Raw genomic sequence first — 19,484 nt, 5'->3', positions numbered from 1 at the left:
CCCATAATGCCTGGAGAATTTGCAGATAAAATATTTTGGGTAAGAATGTAATATTTTTTAAAAACCTGTTGGATTCAGAGAGACACAGATAGTGCACATAGGAATCCCATAGCATTTTCCTGTTTTGGTATAATATATGGCCTTCCCATTCCCTGAAGTGTCTTGTGTTGCCTTCATGTACTCATATTGGTGGGAGAAATAGATAAATAGAATGATATCGGACCCTGTTGGATTCCACATGTACTGTACGCTGGACAGAGCCCAGCCTGTTTACAACTAGATCTCCTCCAGTAAAAAAAGCAACAACACTTATAGTAGTATTTTCAGCACATTCAGTTAAGATAGATGGATGAATGGAAATCACTGCTGAAAGACTAGATGCAGGAGAAAACACCAAGAAATGTTTATTATATGCAGTGGAAGAAAACCTAGTTGTTAATAATCACCATACAATACACAATATTCAGTCTGAAATTTCTCCATTTGAGTCTTTAACAAACAAAAGCAATACATAGTCTGCCAAATTCTGGGAGAAGGCTGGTATTTTCCCAGCCAAAAGAAAAGTTGAATGCATATCAGTGAAAAAAGACAAAAAAATTGAATTGATTAATAATATGTTTACAAGAAATTACTTTCAAACTAGAGAAAATAAATGCATAAAACATTAAGAAAAGGAATTTAGAAGGAAAAGGAAATTTCCAGATGCTATTATAATGTTTTGTATAAAGCAACTGTAATAAATATACTAAAAGCTAACATATATTTATTAGCAGACTTTAAAGGATGTTTTATATAAAGGGGACAAAAGAATTGATATAAATAAAAATATTAAACTGTTTTTATTTCATAATAAAAACTGAAATAAAAAAAACTCAAAGTGAATCGTTTTAGTGGGATCTTGTTTCACCTGAAGTGGTTGCCAGATCTCTTTGCAGGCGGGTGCAGGTCTCAGAAACACAACGGAAACACAGCCTTTGCAGAAATTCTGGCACAGCTTTAGCAGTCCGGAAGAAAATGTGTGCAGACTGGCTTTATGCAGTTAAACAGTTTTGCCAGCAAGTGTTAAAGCAATCAGAACCATATTCTTTTCATACCATTTGACAGCTGAACAGAGCAAAGCACCACTCTCAACCAAAGAACTGCCAGGAAAGTGCATTGTGCAACTGCACCACTATGCCATGTGCAAGAAGTGCCAAGGTATTTTCTTGCAGGGCTGATAAAGAGGGAAAATTTACTCAGCTAGCTTTGAGGGAGGAAAATCCATCTGGGGAATATGCCATGGTCCCAATCCAAATCAAGCACCCTGTGGGTGGGAACCAATGAGAACTCACATCTGGCTGTTATTTATACTGGAAGGACTCCTGAACCATCCAAAATGCATTGGTCAATCCTCGCTCCTTCACAGTTCCCATCCCATCATCAAAAACTGACTTGGGCCATCATCACTGGGTCCAATTTCGGAAAAATCTAAAAGGCACAATAACATAAACACATTTAATACATTAATAGGAACAAGCAGGAACCGGCTCACAAACCAAAGGTTGGGCTGAACTTGGGCTGGTTCAGGTCTTGGGTAGCAATGTTCAGAGAAGGTGTGCTCCCCGAACATTCACCTAAAGTTGGCCTGTGTAGTTTGGCTCTTCAGGGCTGTTTGGTGTCTGTCCATCAGCTCAACTGTCTTGGGCTCTCTGGGGCCACCATTTTAGACACATTTTGCCAGGGAGCCCAAGACAGCTGGACTAGCAGAAAGGGGTGACTGAAATGCCCCCTAGGATGCACTTCATTCCCATATTTAACTCCCTAGTTTTGGTCCCCCTCTTGAAGGGGTAGGGAGAAAAACTGAATGATTACATGACTGGCATCCATTTAAACCCAACAGCTGAGTGTCAGGGTCTACAGCTTAGCTGTTAGATTTAAATAGTCACCATCCATTTAACCCTTTGGTTTTGCTCCTTGCTGCTTCAAAGGGAACAGGAGCAAAACCAGAGGGCTAAATGAAGTCCCTTCCCAGGAATCCCACTCCCCTTTCTCCTAGCAATGCAAGATAAGGCCAAGAGAAAGGGGAAGTTTCTTTCAAGGAGACCCTCCCCCCCCCCCGCCCACACACACATATATCAGTTCTCCCACATCTTGAACTCGCCAGACTGGTTTGGTCAATGTGAGTTTCAGTTTGGTTTGGGTCAGCTTTCAGTCTTGGACCCTCGCACCTTATTTTTTTAGGTATACCCCACTCAAGTATAAATGTGCTGTATAGGTAATGCAAAGTACAGGCTGTGCCTACCTGCTGAGTGTGCTCGTGGTGACACTCCAGCATTTGTTACTGTGTAGTGCCATGGAAAGCCCTCACCTTGTGTTACCCAAATTGCTGGGGATAGCAAGAGGCTGGGTAACATAGGATCTTTACTACCAATTAGCTTACATTCAGGGGATTTATTTGGGGAAATATCAGGGTTACATTCAAAACACACACAGAAGCAAAAACCATACATACACTAAGTTCTACAGGGGGACAAGTTCAAGATACTGCACCTTTCTTGGATCCAAGCAGCCCAGACACAGGGTTGACGACATCAGGGGTGGACAGGATGCCGGGTGTGGAAAACACAACACACACACACAGGGTGTGCGCAAGGCTTGATATAGTGTTTGAAATTCCCGGGCCAGCCCCAGAGACTGCCCACCGGGAGGTCCGTGATCGTTGATTGGTCTCTGATATTATGCGTACCTGATAGGTGAGTTTGAACTGTGATGTCACTAGAGTGGGAGGTGTGGAGTAATCTCATCAAGTGGAACAATACCTTGGCTAGGTGTAATGTGTTGCTAATGGCGCTATCTTTGTTTTATCAGGAAGGACTGGGGGAAGACATTTGGGGATAAGAGAGTACCTTGAAGGGATATTCCTTTCCTGTAGATAGTCTAATGGTCTTTGGCTGGGGGGGGGGGTGATTTAGATAATGTGCACATTTAGCTCAGTCAGTTGGGCAAGGAGGAAATGTAAGAAATCTAGTGAAGCCCAAACAAGATGGAGACTTAGCCTGGCTTCCTAGGTTTCTTAAGGGGCCCTACTGACTCCATAGTCAGTCTCTGCCAGGCTGGTTTCTGTGTGTGCCAACCTGCTCAAAGTCCAGTCATGGGCTTCTGTGCATGAAGGTATCTCTGTGTGAGGCAGCCTTCCATTATGGGCTACCTCTAGGGTAACACTTGGAGGAGTCAGTAACCAACAAGTAACTGGTATGTGAGGAGTGGGGAGTGCCACTGTAGGATTTTGGCTCCAGGTGTTCTGGTCACTCAGGCATTTCTTTACAAACTGATATTATCAATAACTCCAGAATGTCAGCAGCACAACAGGATTCAGTGTTCAAGCAGCATGTACTCTTAAGAAGTTTTCGCAGAAACAACTGCATTTCATAATGCTCCTTAAAGTAGACTCTTTTGTGATTTTGTTACAAGGAAAGTATGTTTTGTACAGCAAGTGCTTTCCCAATGAGCAGGAAAGGAGTTCCCTGTTGTTTTAAAACCAGAACATTACAAGCAGGCTCCTGTAAGTTAGGTTCACTTTCAGCTCCAGATCAGAGGCTTTATTTTATTGTTACACCCCAGCAAGTTGAGAATTTATTTAATGCCAGTTGTAAAATGTTGCAGTAGGGTATGGTCGGGCAGATACAAAGATCCTGTTGTCATATACCAGTTTGTGGGAGAAGTTGGTATACTTGTGCCTGTATGGTAGACCCAAAACAAAAAGCCTGCTTGTAGAGAACCAAATAACCAGGGAGAAGGGACAGAAGAGTTCTAGGCTAGATGATTGACCATCTAGGTTTATGAATTTATTTTTTTGCAGTATGGGGTTACATGAGCTTGCAGTTTAAAGTGGTGCAGCTCAGAGATAGATTTTCCATGTCAGTGAGAATTGGGTTGTTTAAATTACTCACACTTTCTACTAGGTTGATGAAGGAGAGACCTCTACAATCTATTTGAAGAGAGAATTAGATAAACAAAGAATTCCCATCTCCCTTCAGTGTTCAGTGTCTATGCTATTTGACATTCTATTACCTATGTGGAGAATCGCCAGCCTCTCGGAAAGCAAATTCATTTTGCTCACTTTTAAAAGGACAAACATTCATATTAATCACAAATAAATTGCACTGGTTTTGTCACTGATGTTTAATTTTTTAATAAAGCTGCTGAGGCAGTTAGGATCAACATTCTACATGTAGATATAGGCTAAGAGAAGCTGCCCACTTCGGTCTTTTCTTACTCCTCAGTCACTTGCACTGAGGCTGGATAGGATGGCCAATCACATTATGCAGCAATTAATTTGCGCTGAGCAATCTTTCACATTTACTCTGAAACTGACCTGCTGAGAGCTCTGCCTCCACTGACATAGCACTATTATTAGCTAGTTAGAAGCAATATATTCCCTTTGCACTTCAGGGCAGAATGGAAGATTGGTGGGCAAGATCCCAGACATCATAATCTTTGATTAACAAGATTCAGGTGGGTAGCTGTGTTGGTCTGAAGCAGCAGAAGTTTGAGTCTAGTGGCATTTTTAAGAGCAACACAATTTTATTTCATTTAAGGTATATGATTTTGTGTGCACGCACACTTATTCAGGTACAATGAAATGGAATTTACTAGTCTATACATATAGGTCGAGAGGGAGCAGTAAATTAGTTAACATCATTAAAAAGATGCTGAGCAGATTCAAGGGCCAAACAGGAATACCCAGCTTAATTTATATGGTTGCCATTTGTTTTTGTTTAATTCTGGGGTGGGGGATAAAAATGTCAAAAATGGAGATTGATGGGCAGATGTATCCTTAATTGTGGACTGCTGAGAATAATGGTACAGTCTCAGTTAATTTCATTGTATTTGAAGAAGTGTGCATGCACACAAAAACTTATACCTTATGGGTTTTAAAGGTGCCACTGCACTCAAACTGTTTTGATTAACACAGATGTGTCTCTACCATAGTTTCCTCTGCCTGTACTTTTCCATCTCTGAGTTAGAACACACCACCACAATTTCTCTCAAAACTATGTAGATCCTAGACTGCAACGTCTGGAACTGCCCACCATTGCTAGTATAAAACTGCCCTCCTTCCACTCACCCCAGTTATTAGACATATATACACAATGCTTATGATAAGTACCTTGTTTAAATCCAACACCACCCTCTGGTGGCCAATGATACAGAAGTGGGCTGTTCTGAAGGCAATGGGTGATTTCAATTGATTATTCACAGTCAGTTACATATTGATCTTCTTAAGAGGCAGAGAAATAAAGGGTGGGAAAACAATTTTGGCCAGGTTGTCCAAGCTAAAATGTCACAGTCTAAAAATTGATGGTGGGAAGAGATGTCAAGTAAAAAGCAGACACACTGTTTTGCTGGTTTAGAATCACAGTTAACACAGTATACCAATAGTTTGCTATAATATTAAGGGGGAAAGGATAGAGGAAGAAGAAATGTTTAGGACAGAGGTGGCTTTGGGAAGCTCATAGTGCAGCCGATGTAGAACAAGCTAAATGTTCAAGCAGTGAAATTCAGTGGGGACTGGCATCCCAAGAGATGCAGGAAATGAGGATGGTGAATGGATCTGTCACTATGGCTTAACCTGACAAACCGATTAGTAGCTTAACAAAAGAACTGCAATGTGTCTTGATGAGTGGTGGTGACTCGATGAGCTTTTGTCAAAGGCTTGGAATCTGCCTCTCCAGTTTTTGGAATGGGACATCTTTCAGCAACAGAAAGAGACAGAGTAACAGGGTGTAGATGTTCTGAATTGAGGACAGGCTTTTTTAGCTGGACTGGGAGTATCAGGAGGGGGATGTGGGAAGTCGATGCTATTTGGAAATCTGATGTCAGATCAGTGCTTTTTCTGCCAGTTGTAGGAGTCTTTGGGTTTCCATTACACTCTCCATATTTACAAATAAATATTACAAAATATACATTAAGTGCTCATTATTCAATGGAACTGAAACTATTCAGTGTTGACCCAGATGTCTTATCATTCAGGAAAGTGGAAAGCTTTTAATACTGGTGTCAGAGATGGCAATTGTTCCCTGCAGACAAAATGGTACATGAGCAAACAATAGCATTTCTGGCAAAAATTTCTCAGCAGCATTTTTACAGCAAAAAAAAGGAACTTTGACAACAAAAAAGAGGAAAACATGAAGGGGTCTGGGTGATGCACACAATTGGGCAAGAGCTCAGATTAATAGCAGAGACAAAGTGAAACAGTTGATCCAAAAGTCCAGTTGAGAGACAAGAGGTTTGGAGAGCAGCTGACAAACCAGAAATGTTGCGGTTGATAGTTAGGCAAAAGACAAAGATGGAGAACCAGCCCCAGGACTGGAAACCAGCTGAGAAAGATCTGCAGGAGGTGAAGAAAGAGAAGGTGCAGCCCACAATGGAAGTAGGTGGCTGGGGGAGGAGGCAGTTGCCTGTTGAGGCCCCAGGTGAGGACAAACCCTTCAAATGCTGGTTTTACTCTATGTGCTTCCTAGAAAGGGCTCTACGGTTTCCATATGCCCAAAACAGGTCCTTCGATGAGGCTTAACCATGTGATGTGGAACCAGTGAAATGCACTAGGAAGTCTCTGTCCCATCTGGGATGGTGGAAACGTGATTACCGGCAGTCAGCCTGGGTGGATCTAGCCCAACAGAATATACCCTCAGATAAAAACATTGCAGGCCATAGCATCAGCACTGTAGTCTAGTCAGTTACTAGGGCATGAGGCACAGTAAGATAGAAACCAGCATAGGAGTGGCAAGGAGGAGGACACTAGGTAGAAATGACATGGTGAAATGTAGACATACTAAGGTCCCAGTGAGGGAAGACAGAAAACACTGACAGGGGCCCACCTTACTGAGAAGATATTTATCATGAAAGTTGCTCAAAATATTTTTGCCAAGGAACAGGAACTGCTATAGGAAATGGAGCAAATCTATACAGCTCTCAAAGAGAAGTATGGCTCATCTGGCAAATGGCATTGAGTGAATGTGGATGTTTAAATAGAATGGGGCATTTAACAGCCTAACTAGGTGTCTAACATCTGAGATTTTGTTTCATTCACTTTCTAACCAACGGGGTCCCGATGATGGCAAAAGGTTTAGTGAGGAAAGTGCCTTGAGAAGCAGCACAAGATTGACCTCAAGAGAGATTGCTGTTATCCTTCCAAAAGGACAGCTACATTCAGATTTACCTATGCCACCAGAAAAATAGCATCTTATATGGATTGCTGTTTTGTTTTATAATATGGGAAGTCTGTGTGTTTGGCTGATATTGCTCCTTGAAGACAAGTGCTCTGCTAGGATCCCTTTGCTGATGCACTGAGTATTTGGGATGTCTCAAAAGACATGTCTTGACCCTTAAGATGCCTCTGCATTTAAGGCAGCAGAAAATGCCACTGATTGAAGACTAAATATGAAAAAAGGCAAATCTGATGATGCCGTCAGTAAATACTGGAGTTATGTTAATTTCTCACTTGTGTCAGAAAATAATGCAATGGGAGGGAGAGAGGCACTAGCTGGGCACCCCTAAACAGAATTATGTCCTTTAAAGTAATTTTTATCTTTAGGTTCTCTAGATGTTTTCTGGAGACCAATTCTTTGTGCGTGGGGGGGGGGGGGGGAAGAGAAATTCTTTGTGTGGGGGGGGGAAGGGAAGAAAACATTTATTTCTCTTGATAACTGTGATTAAACCTACTCAAATCACTAGGTTTGCCTGATAAACTAATGGGAACTAACCAGAGAACTTTTCTTTTACTTGATGAGTGAGAAAACTTCCCTGGGTTCTGGAATCCATCTCCAGCCTTTGAAAGATGACTACCTTCTGCTAATGGCAGAAGAGCAGTTTGTAGTAGTGGGAATTAAGAGTTTATAGCTGGCATTACCTGGACTGGAACCATTCTGGGGACTGTGGCAGTCCATACTGTTACTTTGGGGGAACTGAGGTAGTATTTGTGGCCTGCTGTAGGAATCTGTTTCCATCGGGCTGTTTGTACATTTGTAAACAAATACTACCAAGATGTCATTAACTCTCTCTAGTGTGTTTTCATTCAAGGGAAATTAAACCCATCAGTGCTGCACCAAGCTTCTTAATGTAAGAGAAACTGGTTAATATGGTGATGGCTTCAGATTGCAGGTTAGGAATGCAGCTTACAGAGACACAGCAATGTTAGCTGCTTTATCTAATTGTGGTAGCGTGGGCCACTTCACCTACCTAAGGGCCAAAGACTGATAATTCCTCAGTTAACTTTGCTAACCACTGGAGCAGATGAACAAGGAGACCATAAGAGATTCTAGCAACAAACAGGACATTTTTATCTTTTTGTTCAATTTTTGAACAGTTTAAAGCTAGCCATGGTTTCCACAGTACAAATAGGTCAGATTTCTATTTAGGGAAAGAGAGTTCTCTGTTGCATTCGAGCAGGAAACTTAGAACTGCAAATAGACTGATGCCAAATTCAAAGGGGGGGGAATGAAATGTAACAGAACTCCAAAGCATAATTCATTTCAACCTCTAAACAAAAATGTATCAATTCATATTTTCCATTTGTGAATTCAGTGCATGACACTTATTATTCAGGTGGGCTCACCGTCCAGCATCACTGTCCTTCTTTATGCAAGTTCCCAGAAGAACAGATTAATTGTACAGGGACAGCTTACACCAAGCAATTAAGCAGAATGCAGGTTAACGCAACACACAACGCTAAAGGCAATCATCACCTGTGGAAGATGACGGCTCCCTGCTACATCTTTCTATCTCGCTGTCATCTACCATCAGTTAGATAAATATTGAAATGCTAAAGAATGTTGAGAAGACTTTCAACAGCTAGAGAAACATATGGAAAAAACTAGCAAGAACACATGGAACCAGCAAAATGGTCTATTCCTGAAACTAAAGAAAATACCTTTTTAAAAAGTCACAACCACCTCATAAGTAATTTAGTTTTATTGCATTTTATAATGCCATTGTCCATACAGATTACATGCAGCTAGATCTACTGTACAAGGGTTTACCGTCTGCCAGAGCAGACACACAGAAGTCCAGAGTACAAATACACAGCAATGCTATTTCCTTTGTACAGGGTCAAAATATGGCAGTGTGAAGCAGTAGAGGAGGATGATTCAAAGGTTTAAAGACATCCCCTCCCCCTCCCATAGCCTCTTCACACTGATCTGTCACCTGCCAAAAGGAGGCTCACATCAAACCAACAAATGTGAGGCGGGGGGGGGGGATCCACAATAATAAGGTCACTGCATGTCTTGCCCCTTACTTGCACTTTCCTGGGTACCAGGAACAGGAAGAGACAGTGGACAAGGTCTGACACGCCACATTCCCCCACCCCTCCTCCCATATGTTGGGAACTAGGATGAGGATGAAGAGATCCAATTGCAAGATAAAAGGTTTAATTAGAAGAAGCCCCTGAGGGCCAAAGTAAAGTATTACAAATGAACAAATCAGGTCATTTTTGTAGACATGTTAACCTCCCATTTCCATTCAAGGAGATTAGCGACCCCTCTACCCAGGCTCGTACTGAACTGCTTACTTGATATGATCTCAGAAGTCACTACTCAGAAGTTCATGGGTGTTTTTCTGCCACCTGAGATTCAGTGAGAGATTTGGAAGACAAGAATGTCAAGTGGTGAAAAGTTCAGAGAAGTGGATCCTCAGCTCTTTGGGAAAGTCAACAAGAAAACTGCTCCATCTATCCTGTTGTCAAGGGTGACACAATGGGTCCCCAGTATTTCATTATTGGAGAGCAGTCCCACTGCCATGAGTAAGATCTCCAAGTTGTCAGATCTTCTAAGCACTTTTGAATCATCTCAATCAGAGCCTTCCATACAAATTCAGTGTGGCTATATTTCTGTGCAATTGAACACCTGGATCCACCTTTGACATTCAGGGCATGGATAAAACAGAACAAAACCATGTGGATTCTTCTGAGTGGGATGTTTGTCTCTGTCCTTGAAAAATATCTATATTAAAATTATGTAAACAAAATACAAAACAGAAACACACACCTTTGGTTTAATACATGTTTTGCTTCTGATCTTACTTCTCCAACTCCCAAGATGCAAGGAAGGAAGAAAAAGGATTATACTGGTGTCCTTTATTTTGGCAATGGTCTCTCTGGCTCCTTCTACCCTCACCATTTCTACCAGCTAATTTACAGGGGAAAAGCCCAAAGACAACATAAAAATTGGAACAGCATCCAAGTCAAGTCAAACAGAGAGACAAGAATGGCTTCCGAAATTCCAGAACCAGGAGAAAAAAAACCCTTCCTAAAATATTCCCTGCATTAGTTTCATCACAGGATAGTTAAACAGACAACAATAAACTACTTTTAGTAGGTTTTTAACCAGCATATATATCAATATATACATACATACACTATCCTGCTACAAGTTGTGTTTGGTCTTTCCCACATTACCCCTTTAAAATCCATTTTGAGGTAATAACAAAGCCATGACATTTTAAATGTAAGTTTTCATTGTGGCTTGTGGAGTGAAATAGTATGTCGAGGAAAGTTGTGCATGAGAGACAACTGTACCTAAAATAGCAATACCTCAAGTAAAGGTAGAATATCATGATAGTTTCAAGAAAAGAAAAAGATGGCCAAGAGCCATGTCAGCTGTGCTAATGGTCCAACAAGAGGGGGGGGGGAGAGGATAGAGCAAAACCATAACAGCTTCAAGCCAAATAAAAGAAACCATATTTCTATAGAATACTTACAAGATGACAAGTGGAACAGCAGTAACACAATATGAATTTTTGATGATATGGAAGAAACCAAATAAATGTAATGAGTGTTTAAAAGATGGCCTCATATATTCCTTTCTGGACAGTTCCATATGTGTACAAGTGTTTGCATATACATGTGGGTTGTCTTTTTAAAAGTGGCATTATTGAACAAGGGAAAACCTAATAGAAATAGAATAGTTTTTAGAACCTGCCACAAGAAATCAAAGGCTACAAGTCTGTGGAGAAGGTGAACACATTTGCAGTGCCAGACAAAGAAATAACCTTGCAGATGAAAACATGACTTTGGTACAGGTTGACCAGGGAATTCAGTCACTATGAGATATACATTATTACCTCTCCAGTTTTACACCCTGGTTTTGCCAGAAAGGGACAAGAAATTATTTTGTTTGCCCAAACTTATTCTACTAATGCTAGGGAAATTATCTGCCCATTACTTGTAATCCCCATTGATCTATCCAGAGTATCCACTCTTGACTTTTACTAATACACTAGCATAAATCCAGAGACATGTACACACCCTGTACCCAAGAACAAGAGCAGGGTTAACTGGATATTGCATACCTTAGAGTTGCTTGCATCTTAGCCATCTCAACTATGCCTAATGTTGATTGTTTCTAAAGAGTTTGTTATATCTTGGAAAGCCCTTTTGTTAAAGTGATCCTAGAAAGACTGAGCATTAAAGAAACCTTCCATGGGTTTTAGGCCAAAGAATTCTAGAACATTCAAAGCCCGGTCCAGGACATGTTAGGTAATTTGAATCAAATTTAAACAGAAGATAAAAGGAAATGTTGCTAACCAAAGCCATAATCTCTTTTTAACAGTTACCAGCAAGTTTCCTTCTTTAAGGTAAAGTGGAACACAATAATTTCCGAAATCAGTTTTAGTGAACACCTTGCTTCTCTGTTTGATATCCCTTTAAGGGTTGACTCAGTATTAATCAAGCAAGTTTAAAGCCAAATAAAAGAACATCCTGCTTGTTACTAGTCAAGAATATTCTGTCGGATTGCGTAGACCTTGATCTATTTACAGGGGAAGCCAACAGGAAACCTTCTACTGATATGAATAGATTTGAGGTCTGCTGCTCTGTTGACAGAGTCTGCAATTATACAAGAACTGGTCTTTGTTGTTTAACATATGTAAGCAGACCAAAATGGAAATCTTCAAAGAAGCCCTACATACATGTGTGAGAGACAGCACATGTAAATGACCCATAACACTCTTGCTTCGCATTATACCTTTTATTATGGGGACAGTGTGGTACTATTTGACATTGGTAAGTTATATAACTGAGCAAGAGCAAATCAGATTTTGGTTGTAAGTAGTACTTGCTAGTATACACCAAACAACAAAAACCCCAATATGAGGAGGGGTTAGGGATGCCAGTTCCCCATAGTGTACCAACAAGGGACTGAGGAGGGTTGTTAATCCTGGACATTTGAGGATGTAGCCTGGGGAGGAAAGAGACCTTAGTGGGGTACAATGCCATAGAGAAATTGTACCCATAGTAGGTCAAGTAGGTCCTAGTAGGTCAATGCCCTGGAAAGCATCCATTTTCTCCAGGGAACTGGTCTCTGTAGATTAGGAGAGCTATAATTCTGTGGGATTCCCAGGACTCACCTGGAGGCTGGGATCTCCAGGATGGATGAGAAATAGAGGAAGAATGGCCTTACATTAAAAACCATTCAAATGATATAAGCTTGATGCTGTGCTCCAGCCTTCAAGATCTCATCTTTTATTAGCTAAACTCAGAGGTACATGCTGGTTCCTATCAGGACCAGGAATAGATTCAAAAGCTAGAGAGATTTGAAACAAAGCCAAACCCCACAGTGATATATTTATCTACACACATATATACATATCTGATCTTGCCCAGTTTGTAGCAAAATCCTGGCTTCAACATGCAAGGCAGTGATGTCGGAGGACAGCACATCCAATTTTTAAAAGCTTGATCGCAAAATAGGACTGCATGCCAATCTGGCATTCTGTGAGGCTGGGATTATTTGCCTGAGGAACCAAACCCTAATACTTTCCATCATAGATGAGCATACCTAATTCTCTTTCTATGATATTGCTATACTATGGCTTAGTTTTCACTGATATGCTAAGCCTGTGTCTGTATGAAACTACTCCGTGCTGCATATGGAATCTTGAATGCCTTACTATTCAAAACATGTCACAGAAAACCAAATCAGAGGAAGGAAACATATTTTGTATGGAGGAATAGTCAATCATGTGAGGCCCCCTCCTCTAGTCTGCATGGTCCAGACCACAGGATTATATGTCAGTGAAAACTTGGTCTAGACCTATCCTCTGAACATATCTATTAATACTGCTGCATGGAGTGGGGCTGTAATTCACATAAATGTGTATTATGGACTGGAAAAGTTTCATTCTGGGTGAAAACAGGAACTGGGATCCTAGACACACTATTCTTATGAGGGGACAAAGGCCTTATTTCTACTGGAGGCATAATCTAGTTAGATATAATCGCTTAGACATTATTGGTAAGTGAATACCATTGCAATGCAAGTCATTTGAAATCATCATGGCTGTCCCATCTCTAGATTAGATCCCTTTCTATACCTACTCTGACTCTGTTGGGAGTTTTTCCTGAACTATCCACTTTAAGCTGTAGATTATGTGCATATTCAGGAGGGATGTTGCATGTCTGAATGGCTCCCCAGAAGAAGAAAAGTAGCAAGTTAGGGAGAAGAATTCAGCTTAGCTTTCTGCCTGACAACAAGCATGTCTTTTTGACCCCTGCCTCATCAGGAAGCAAACTTGAATTCCCTGTATGTAGCCCCAGTTGACACAATTCAGGCAAAGTGTCACCATTTTAATAAACTCAATGCTATATAGCCAACACTAAAGCAGCAATTTATTATTAGTTATTTCCCTGCCTACTGGTTTGGAACAGTGAGTGGTAAACATATTACTCATGAGCACCAGGCTCCCTTTTCTTGGACCTCTCCATTTAAGTAGGTCAAGGTGAACAAACCCAAACAAGAAGGCAAAGGTTTTGGTTTAAACAGAGACGATTATATTTCTAGAGAGAGAGAATCCCACAAGAAGGAATGGTTACTGTTCAGACCTTGACTGTACACAGTACTAGGAAACACCATGTTAATACTGGCAGAACAACATATATACTGGGCAGCTCAGGACCAGCTGCGGGTGCCCAACACACAGAATGGATATTGTACCAGACAGGCGTATAAACAGACTGAGGTTAGTGAGTCAAGATGGAGGCATCTTTAAAGAGTTCAAACTGATAACAAGAAAGCTGCATCAGTAGGGTTGGAGGAAGGGGATAAATTAATAATACTAGGGAATAAGCACTCCATTTTGGAGTTATTTGTTGAATAACCCAATAGGAGACTATCTTGATTCAACATGATTCAATGAGCATAAGTTTACACACTGCAGAGTGAGGTTGTAGATTTCTGGAAGGTGTTTTTTTTTTCAGATTGCAGGGATGTGAGGTGTCAAATTTTTCATGCCCACATGATTAAAAGTTCCTTGCATATAGTAAAGTACTGCAACAGGAAGACAACTTCTAAGCTTACATCCCAGTGGAATAAACTATTGAGCTTTAACAAAAGCTAACATTGCAAAAATATGACAGTGACCCTCCATGCACACATCGCCGAGTTTGAAACAGGACAGTTCAGAATTCTACCACTTTATTCTACACAATGCATAGGGGAGCTCTTAATACCTGGAGGGGCTACAATGAGTCTGCTGTTTTTCACCAACATCTTTGTCCAGATGATGTCTCAAAGAACAGACATGGTTTCCAATCACTCTGGAGGATAAGGAAGAGGGATAAAGGTAACAACACCTTTTGAAATTATCAAAAAGGGACAATGGTTGAAAAATATAAAAAATGGTGCAGAAAACAATTGCTGAAAAAAGCTGAAATGAAGGCAGTCATGATATACAAAGGAAGGACAAAAGTGAGATGAAAACAGGTTCAGAAGTGACCCATGGAATGCAAACCCTATGTAGGGTCCACCAGGTACCCTTAGTTAAGAACAAATAGCAAACAAAGCAGCAATCAGTGACTCTGGCCTACCTTCATTAAAGTCATACAAAACAGCACCTGTAAACTTTGGTTTAAATAATAACTTAAAATCAAAAGAAAGTGACCAAGGGGTAGGGGAAGTAGGATCTTTGTGAATTTATCTTTTTTGGCCAATGCCAGTTGGGAAAAAAATCAGAATAAAAGCAACAAACAAAACAAAATTAAAAGGAAGTGTTTTGGTTTATGCTTCTTGTCTAAGAAAGGTCTTTGGTCAACGGTTAAGCCAATTGTAAAGCATTCTGTAGAGGGTTGCTAAGGAGGCATTTAAAAGTGGTCCCAAGAGAGGCGAGGTGTGGTGTGTATTTGTTCAGACTAATGATGGGTGTCTTCTGGAGTTGAGCTGACTTGAAGTGATAGATGGATACTCATACAAGGCTTTGATGTAGTCTTAGCTTCCATGCTCCAATCTTGGCTGTCTTTGTAGATCAGGCCACTTGCTGGCTTTGGACAGTATCTCTGGAGGTCTCTTATGTTTCATCAATTTGATTTGACATCCCTTATGCATGACCATCTTCAACTTACTGCAGGTTGCCCATTTGTGACTACAGAAATACAGTCTATTTTCCTTTGTATCATAGCTACTATCTCAGCTCGTCTAGGTGATCACTTTTGCTGTCTTTTGGAAAATCTAGGCAATGATGTGGGGGGGGGGGGAATGCATGTTCAGTGGAGGCCTCTAGTGTAGGTTACAGGAAATGAAATCTCCAAACATGGGTAGATTTCTGAGTGAAACTGACAATGGCATTCCTGTATTCTTGGCAGCTATAATTCAAGAACGGAGAGTATTTTCATTGTCAGCTTTTGACTTTGTCTAGATTTTATAATGTAGACCAATTTTACATGTAATCTGAAGTAAAGCTTTAGTGAGGAAATATCATTTCTGCAAGTTACAGGACAATACAATTACTTAGATAAAAATAATCTCTCAAACATAAAACATGAAATGGGGTGCCTTAGGTGTTAAACTCTTTCCATTCTCAAAATCCTTAAAAAAAGGGGGGGAGGGAAATGCCCTAAGAAGGTGGTAGAGACCATGTCATGTAGCATATTAGAATTTGAGGCAGAAATCAGTTAGAATGACTGACCCGGGATCTTTCTAAGAGATGTATCCATCAGAAAAAGGAAGCAGACAGACTTCAGAGAGTTCTGTGAAATGGCTTGAGAGAAGTTGCACCTGCTAATTAGGGAGCACCTTTTCTTGAGTGAAATATTCACTCGGGTTAGCACAAGAAACCTGATCCCAACCATTATGGGTCTAATACAGAATCAGGGTTGTATAGGAAGAGTGCCACCCCGTGTTCTTATGAGAAAGTAGATGTTAAAAGGCACAGTGAGTGCCAGTTGATCTGCTGTAACCCTCTGAACTAATTCTGGAGATTAAAATGGGGGATATTTATTCTGGCCTGTTGCTACTAAAATTGCCCTTTAAATAGGGGTTCCAACACCATTAGAATGCACCGTACACAGAGAAACAGACATCGATTTGTGTTATTGAGCTACTACCCTACAGAAAATGAATTTCTCTTCACTCTATTAATTGTCCCCTTAAGTGAATGGTGCTTGGAGCTATCAACAAGCATTAGGCAACTGTAAAGCCGTATCCCAAGTAGGCCTAGAATGCAGGTTTCAAATGAGGCAAGATACATGGGACTCAGCTTCAGAATCAGAGGCACAGTACCCCTCTTCGTTCACCCATTATGCCCTAGCCCTATAGTCACCTTTGATTTACCTCAGCAGTGGCGACAAGAGAGTTCTGTGAAATGGCTTGAGAGAAGTGGCACCTGCTAATTAGGGAGCACCTTTTGGAAGTGGCAGCAAGATAGTTTGCCCTCTCATGGAGGGAGGGCCAGGAAGCTTTGGAAACCTGCTGCTTTCTATGATGAGAAAAGCTACAGGGATAACATTTTCCCTGTATTGTAATGTGAGGCAGCCACACAAAGATCAAAGGATGTTGGAAAGGATTTTGGTTAACACTGCTTGTTTACCTGAATGATGTGCTTTGTCAACATAACATTTTTGGAAACTTTTTGTTCCCCCTTATTAGTAGCTTCTGTCTAGGTATTAATAACTAACACGTTGGTTGTGGGGCTGGATGTATCTGTACTAGACCTGTCAATAGCTAGAAAGAGCTGAGTGCTTCATAGCTTTGTTCTGTTTGGTCACAAATTAAAGGTTTTGTTGACCTTACATATATAATCTCTTTTTATATATATTTTAATATATATATACATATATATTGCTTTGAGTTTTGCACGGTCAATCAGCTCTTCATTTGTTTTCTACACCTACATACCTTGGCCTGTTCCTTTCCTTTCTTCTCCCCCATCCCACCCCACCCCACCCCAAGTGCTTCAGAGGTTTTGCTGGCTTTGCAAAGTCAACTTCACTCATATCTACTTGGCCGCTCTACTCCCTGCCACTTCTCCCCATAAACAAGCAAGAGTGACACTTTCTGGCCTCAGAGAAGTGTTTTTAAAACAGGAAGGACAGAATGAAAGCTGGCAGGAGGAAGCAAATGCTTTAACTTTGCAGAAGTCATACCCTGAATTCAGTCTCCTGGTGGACCCCCGTCAGCTTGATTTCCAATTGTTAGGGTATTAGGCTTCTGGTCAAGTTTCATAATATGTGATGGCATGAAACAGACATTTATCCTTGGAATTTGTTGCTGAGTAAACTTTTATGGACTGAAGACCAGCTGTCAAGCACGACTGCTCCTTGAACTTGCAAGAGTGTGAGCAAGAGGTGCACAAACACAGGTTGGAGAAAGAATAACCAAGTGGTTTTACATGTGAGAGACCCTTTGGCTGCTTGCTGCTGACCTACAGTGTGTGGATTGAATCCAGTGTGGATTTTTGTTTCTCTCTCACTCAGGAAATAAACAGAAACATCATAGCCACTGCAGGATGTCTTGTTTCCAGCTGCTGTTCCAGAGTGTGTAGATGGTGTCAGATGGATTGGGGGGGGGGATTGTGTGAAAAGATCCTCTTAGTGCAAAGTTCTCAGTGGAATTAACTGGCAGTCTTTTGGAAATGCTTTCCAAGAAAATCTGGGGAACATTCACAGAGGCTAATGGCTTGGATGCTGTCCCCTGCTGGACTGGGTACTTCCAAAATCTTGTTTTGTGGGAACACAGCATATGAGCTGAAAATGACAGAACACAGAGCAGACAATACGAGACACCTTCTTTTTTATCCCCATAGGGGTGGGGTGATGGGAGAGGGGAGAAACAAAGAAGTCTTCGGACAGAAACAACCTACCATCCTCGTTCACCAATTACAAATTAAAAAATGTAAAAGAAAGGAAGGAAAAAAGCTCAACTCTGTTTTTTTCTTTGTACATCCCCCCTCTGTGAATGTCTTTTTAAGAGTCACTGGGATGTAACAGAGGGGAAAGAAAGGTGTGCCTTCAGCAGTGGGTAGACCCAAGGAAACCCTTTGACTTTTCGGAAGTGCCTTAAACAAGATAACGCTGAAGGTCACCTTGAGGAGGTGGGAGCCATTGCTTTGTCTCTGGGGAAGTGCTGGGCCCTAGATGAGGAGGGAGAGCCCTTAAGACAAGTCTTCTACTGGCAATTCCTCCTCCAGGTCTCTCTCATCAGGAATCGTCACATTCTGATTGGTTGTAGCCATAAGAGAAACAGGTCTGCTGTCATCTTCTGTTTCAGCTGGTTCTTCCTTCACATGGACTTGATGGCTGAGGAATTGGAAGATGGAGGAAACAAGTAGAATCAGAAGAGTATTTTGCTTAAGAGAAGAAAATTGTATGAGTTAGGTAATGAGCTTTCTGGAACACCTACCCGACCAATCCAGAAATTGCAAGTGGTGCAGAATGCAGCTGCTAGGGTCCTCACAGGAACATCTTGGAGGGCCCATATCCAGCCTGTGCTGAGGCAGCTGCATTAGCTGCCAGTTGCATTCAGATCAGGTTCAAGGTTTTGGTATTAACCTTTTAGGTCTTACACAGTCTGAGACCCACATATCTGCGAGACTGCCTGTCGCCCTATGCCCCCTGCAGGGCCTTGCGCTCTGCGGGTTCCAACTTATTGGTCATTCCTGGCCCCAGGGATGCTTACCTGGCCTCAACTAGAGCCAGGGCCTTTTCGGTCCTGGCCCTTACCTGGTGGAATGAGCTCCCAGAGGAGCTGCGGGCCCTGAAAATGGAGCTCTTCCACCAGGCTTACGGTTGAGGCCAGGGCGAAGAGAAGATCTATGGGCCTCCCCAAAGGTGGTGGTCATCCTCTCCCCTGATTTCCCACCGAGGTGGGTGGGTTGGTTGCTGCCTGTTTTTGGTAATTCTCTAATTGTTGGTTTTAAGGAAATATATGGGTTTTTAGGGGATTGTATTGATTTATTATATTTTGTAACCCGCCACGAGCTGACTTTGCCGAGACTGGCGGGTAATACATTTAATAATAATAATAATGCTCCAGAAAACTGGTGGCCATTATCACCTCTTTTTCCCTAAAATGAAAATGACTATAACATTCAAGTGATTATAAAATTTGTCCAATTCACTTGAAACTTGGGGAGTCATTAGAAGTGAGGGTGGACTAGGTTTCCTGATACTATTTAGAGGGAGGGGGAATCCACTCTTGAAAAGCATTTCCCCCACACAGTAAAAAATGCATACACAT

The 19,484-nt window shown here is 41.3% G+C and overlaps 1 protein-coding gene and 1 long non-coding RNA gene across 25 annotated transcripts in view; both read right to left on the bottom strand.

Moving 5' to 3' along the window:
• Nucleotides 1-379: 379 nt before the first annotated feature.
• LOC143835958 (uncharacterized) lies at nt 380-7,529 on the bottom strand. The gene is made up of 2 exons (XR_013230427.1): nt 2,530-7,529; nt 380-1,467 (listed from the first exon to the last, which is right to left on the bottom strand). It is a non-coding gene; the product is annotated as an uncharacterized LOC143835958 (long non-coding RNA).
• Nucleotides 7,530-8,934: 1,405 nt separating this feature from the next.
• The window catches only part of FOXP4 (forkhead box P4), a 155,012-nt gene continuing 144,462 nt past the window's right edge, over nt 8,935-19,484 (bottom strand). For all 24 annotated transcript variants that reach the window (XM_077334468.1, XM_077334466.1, XM_077334477.1 and 21 more), the window contains one exon: nt 8,935-18,544. In XM_077334468.1, the coding sequence (XP_077190583.1) occupies nt 18,400-18,544 (145 nt within the window). In that variant the 3' untranslated portion in view covers nt 8,935-18,399. The remainder of the gene's footprint in view (nt 18,545-19,484) is intronic.

The sequence above is a fragment of the Paroedura picta genome, chromosome 4 (genome assembly GCF_049243985.1).
Source record: "Paroedura picta isolate Pp20150507F chromosome 4, Ppicta_v3.0, whole genome shotgun sequence".
In the NCBI taxonomy this organism is placed as follows: domain Eukaryota; kingdom Metazoa; phylum Chordata; class Lepidosauria; order Squamata; family Gekkonidae; genus Paroedura; species Paroedura picta.
This window is presented reverse-complemented; position numbering and strand designations above follow the sequence as displayed.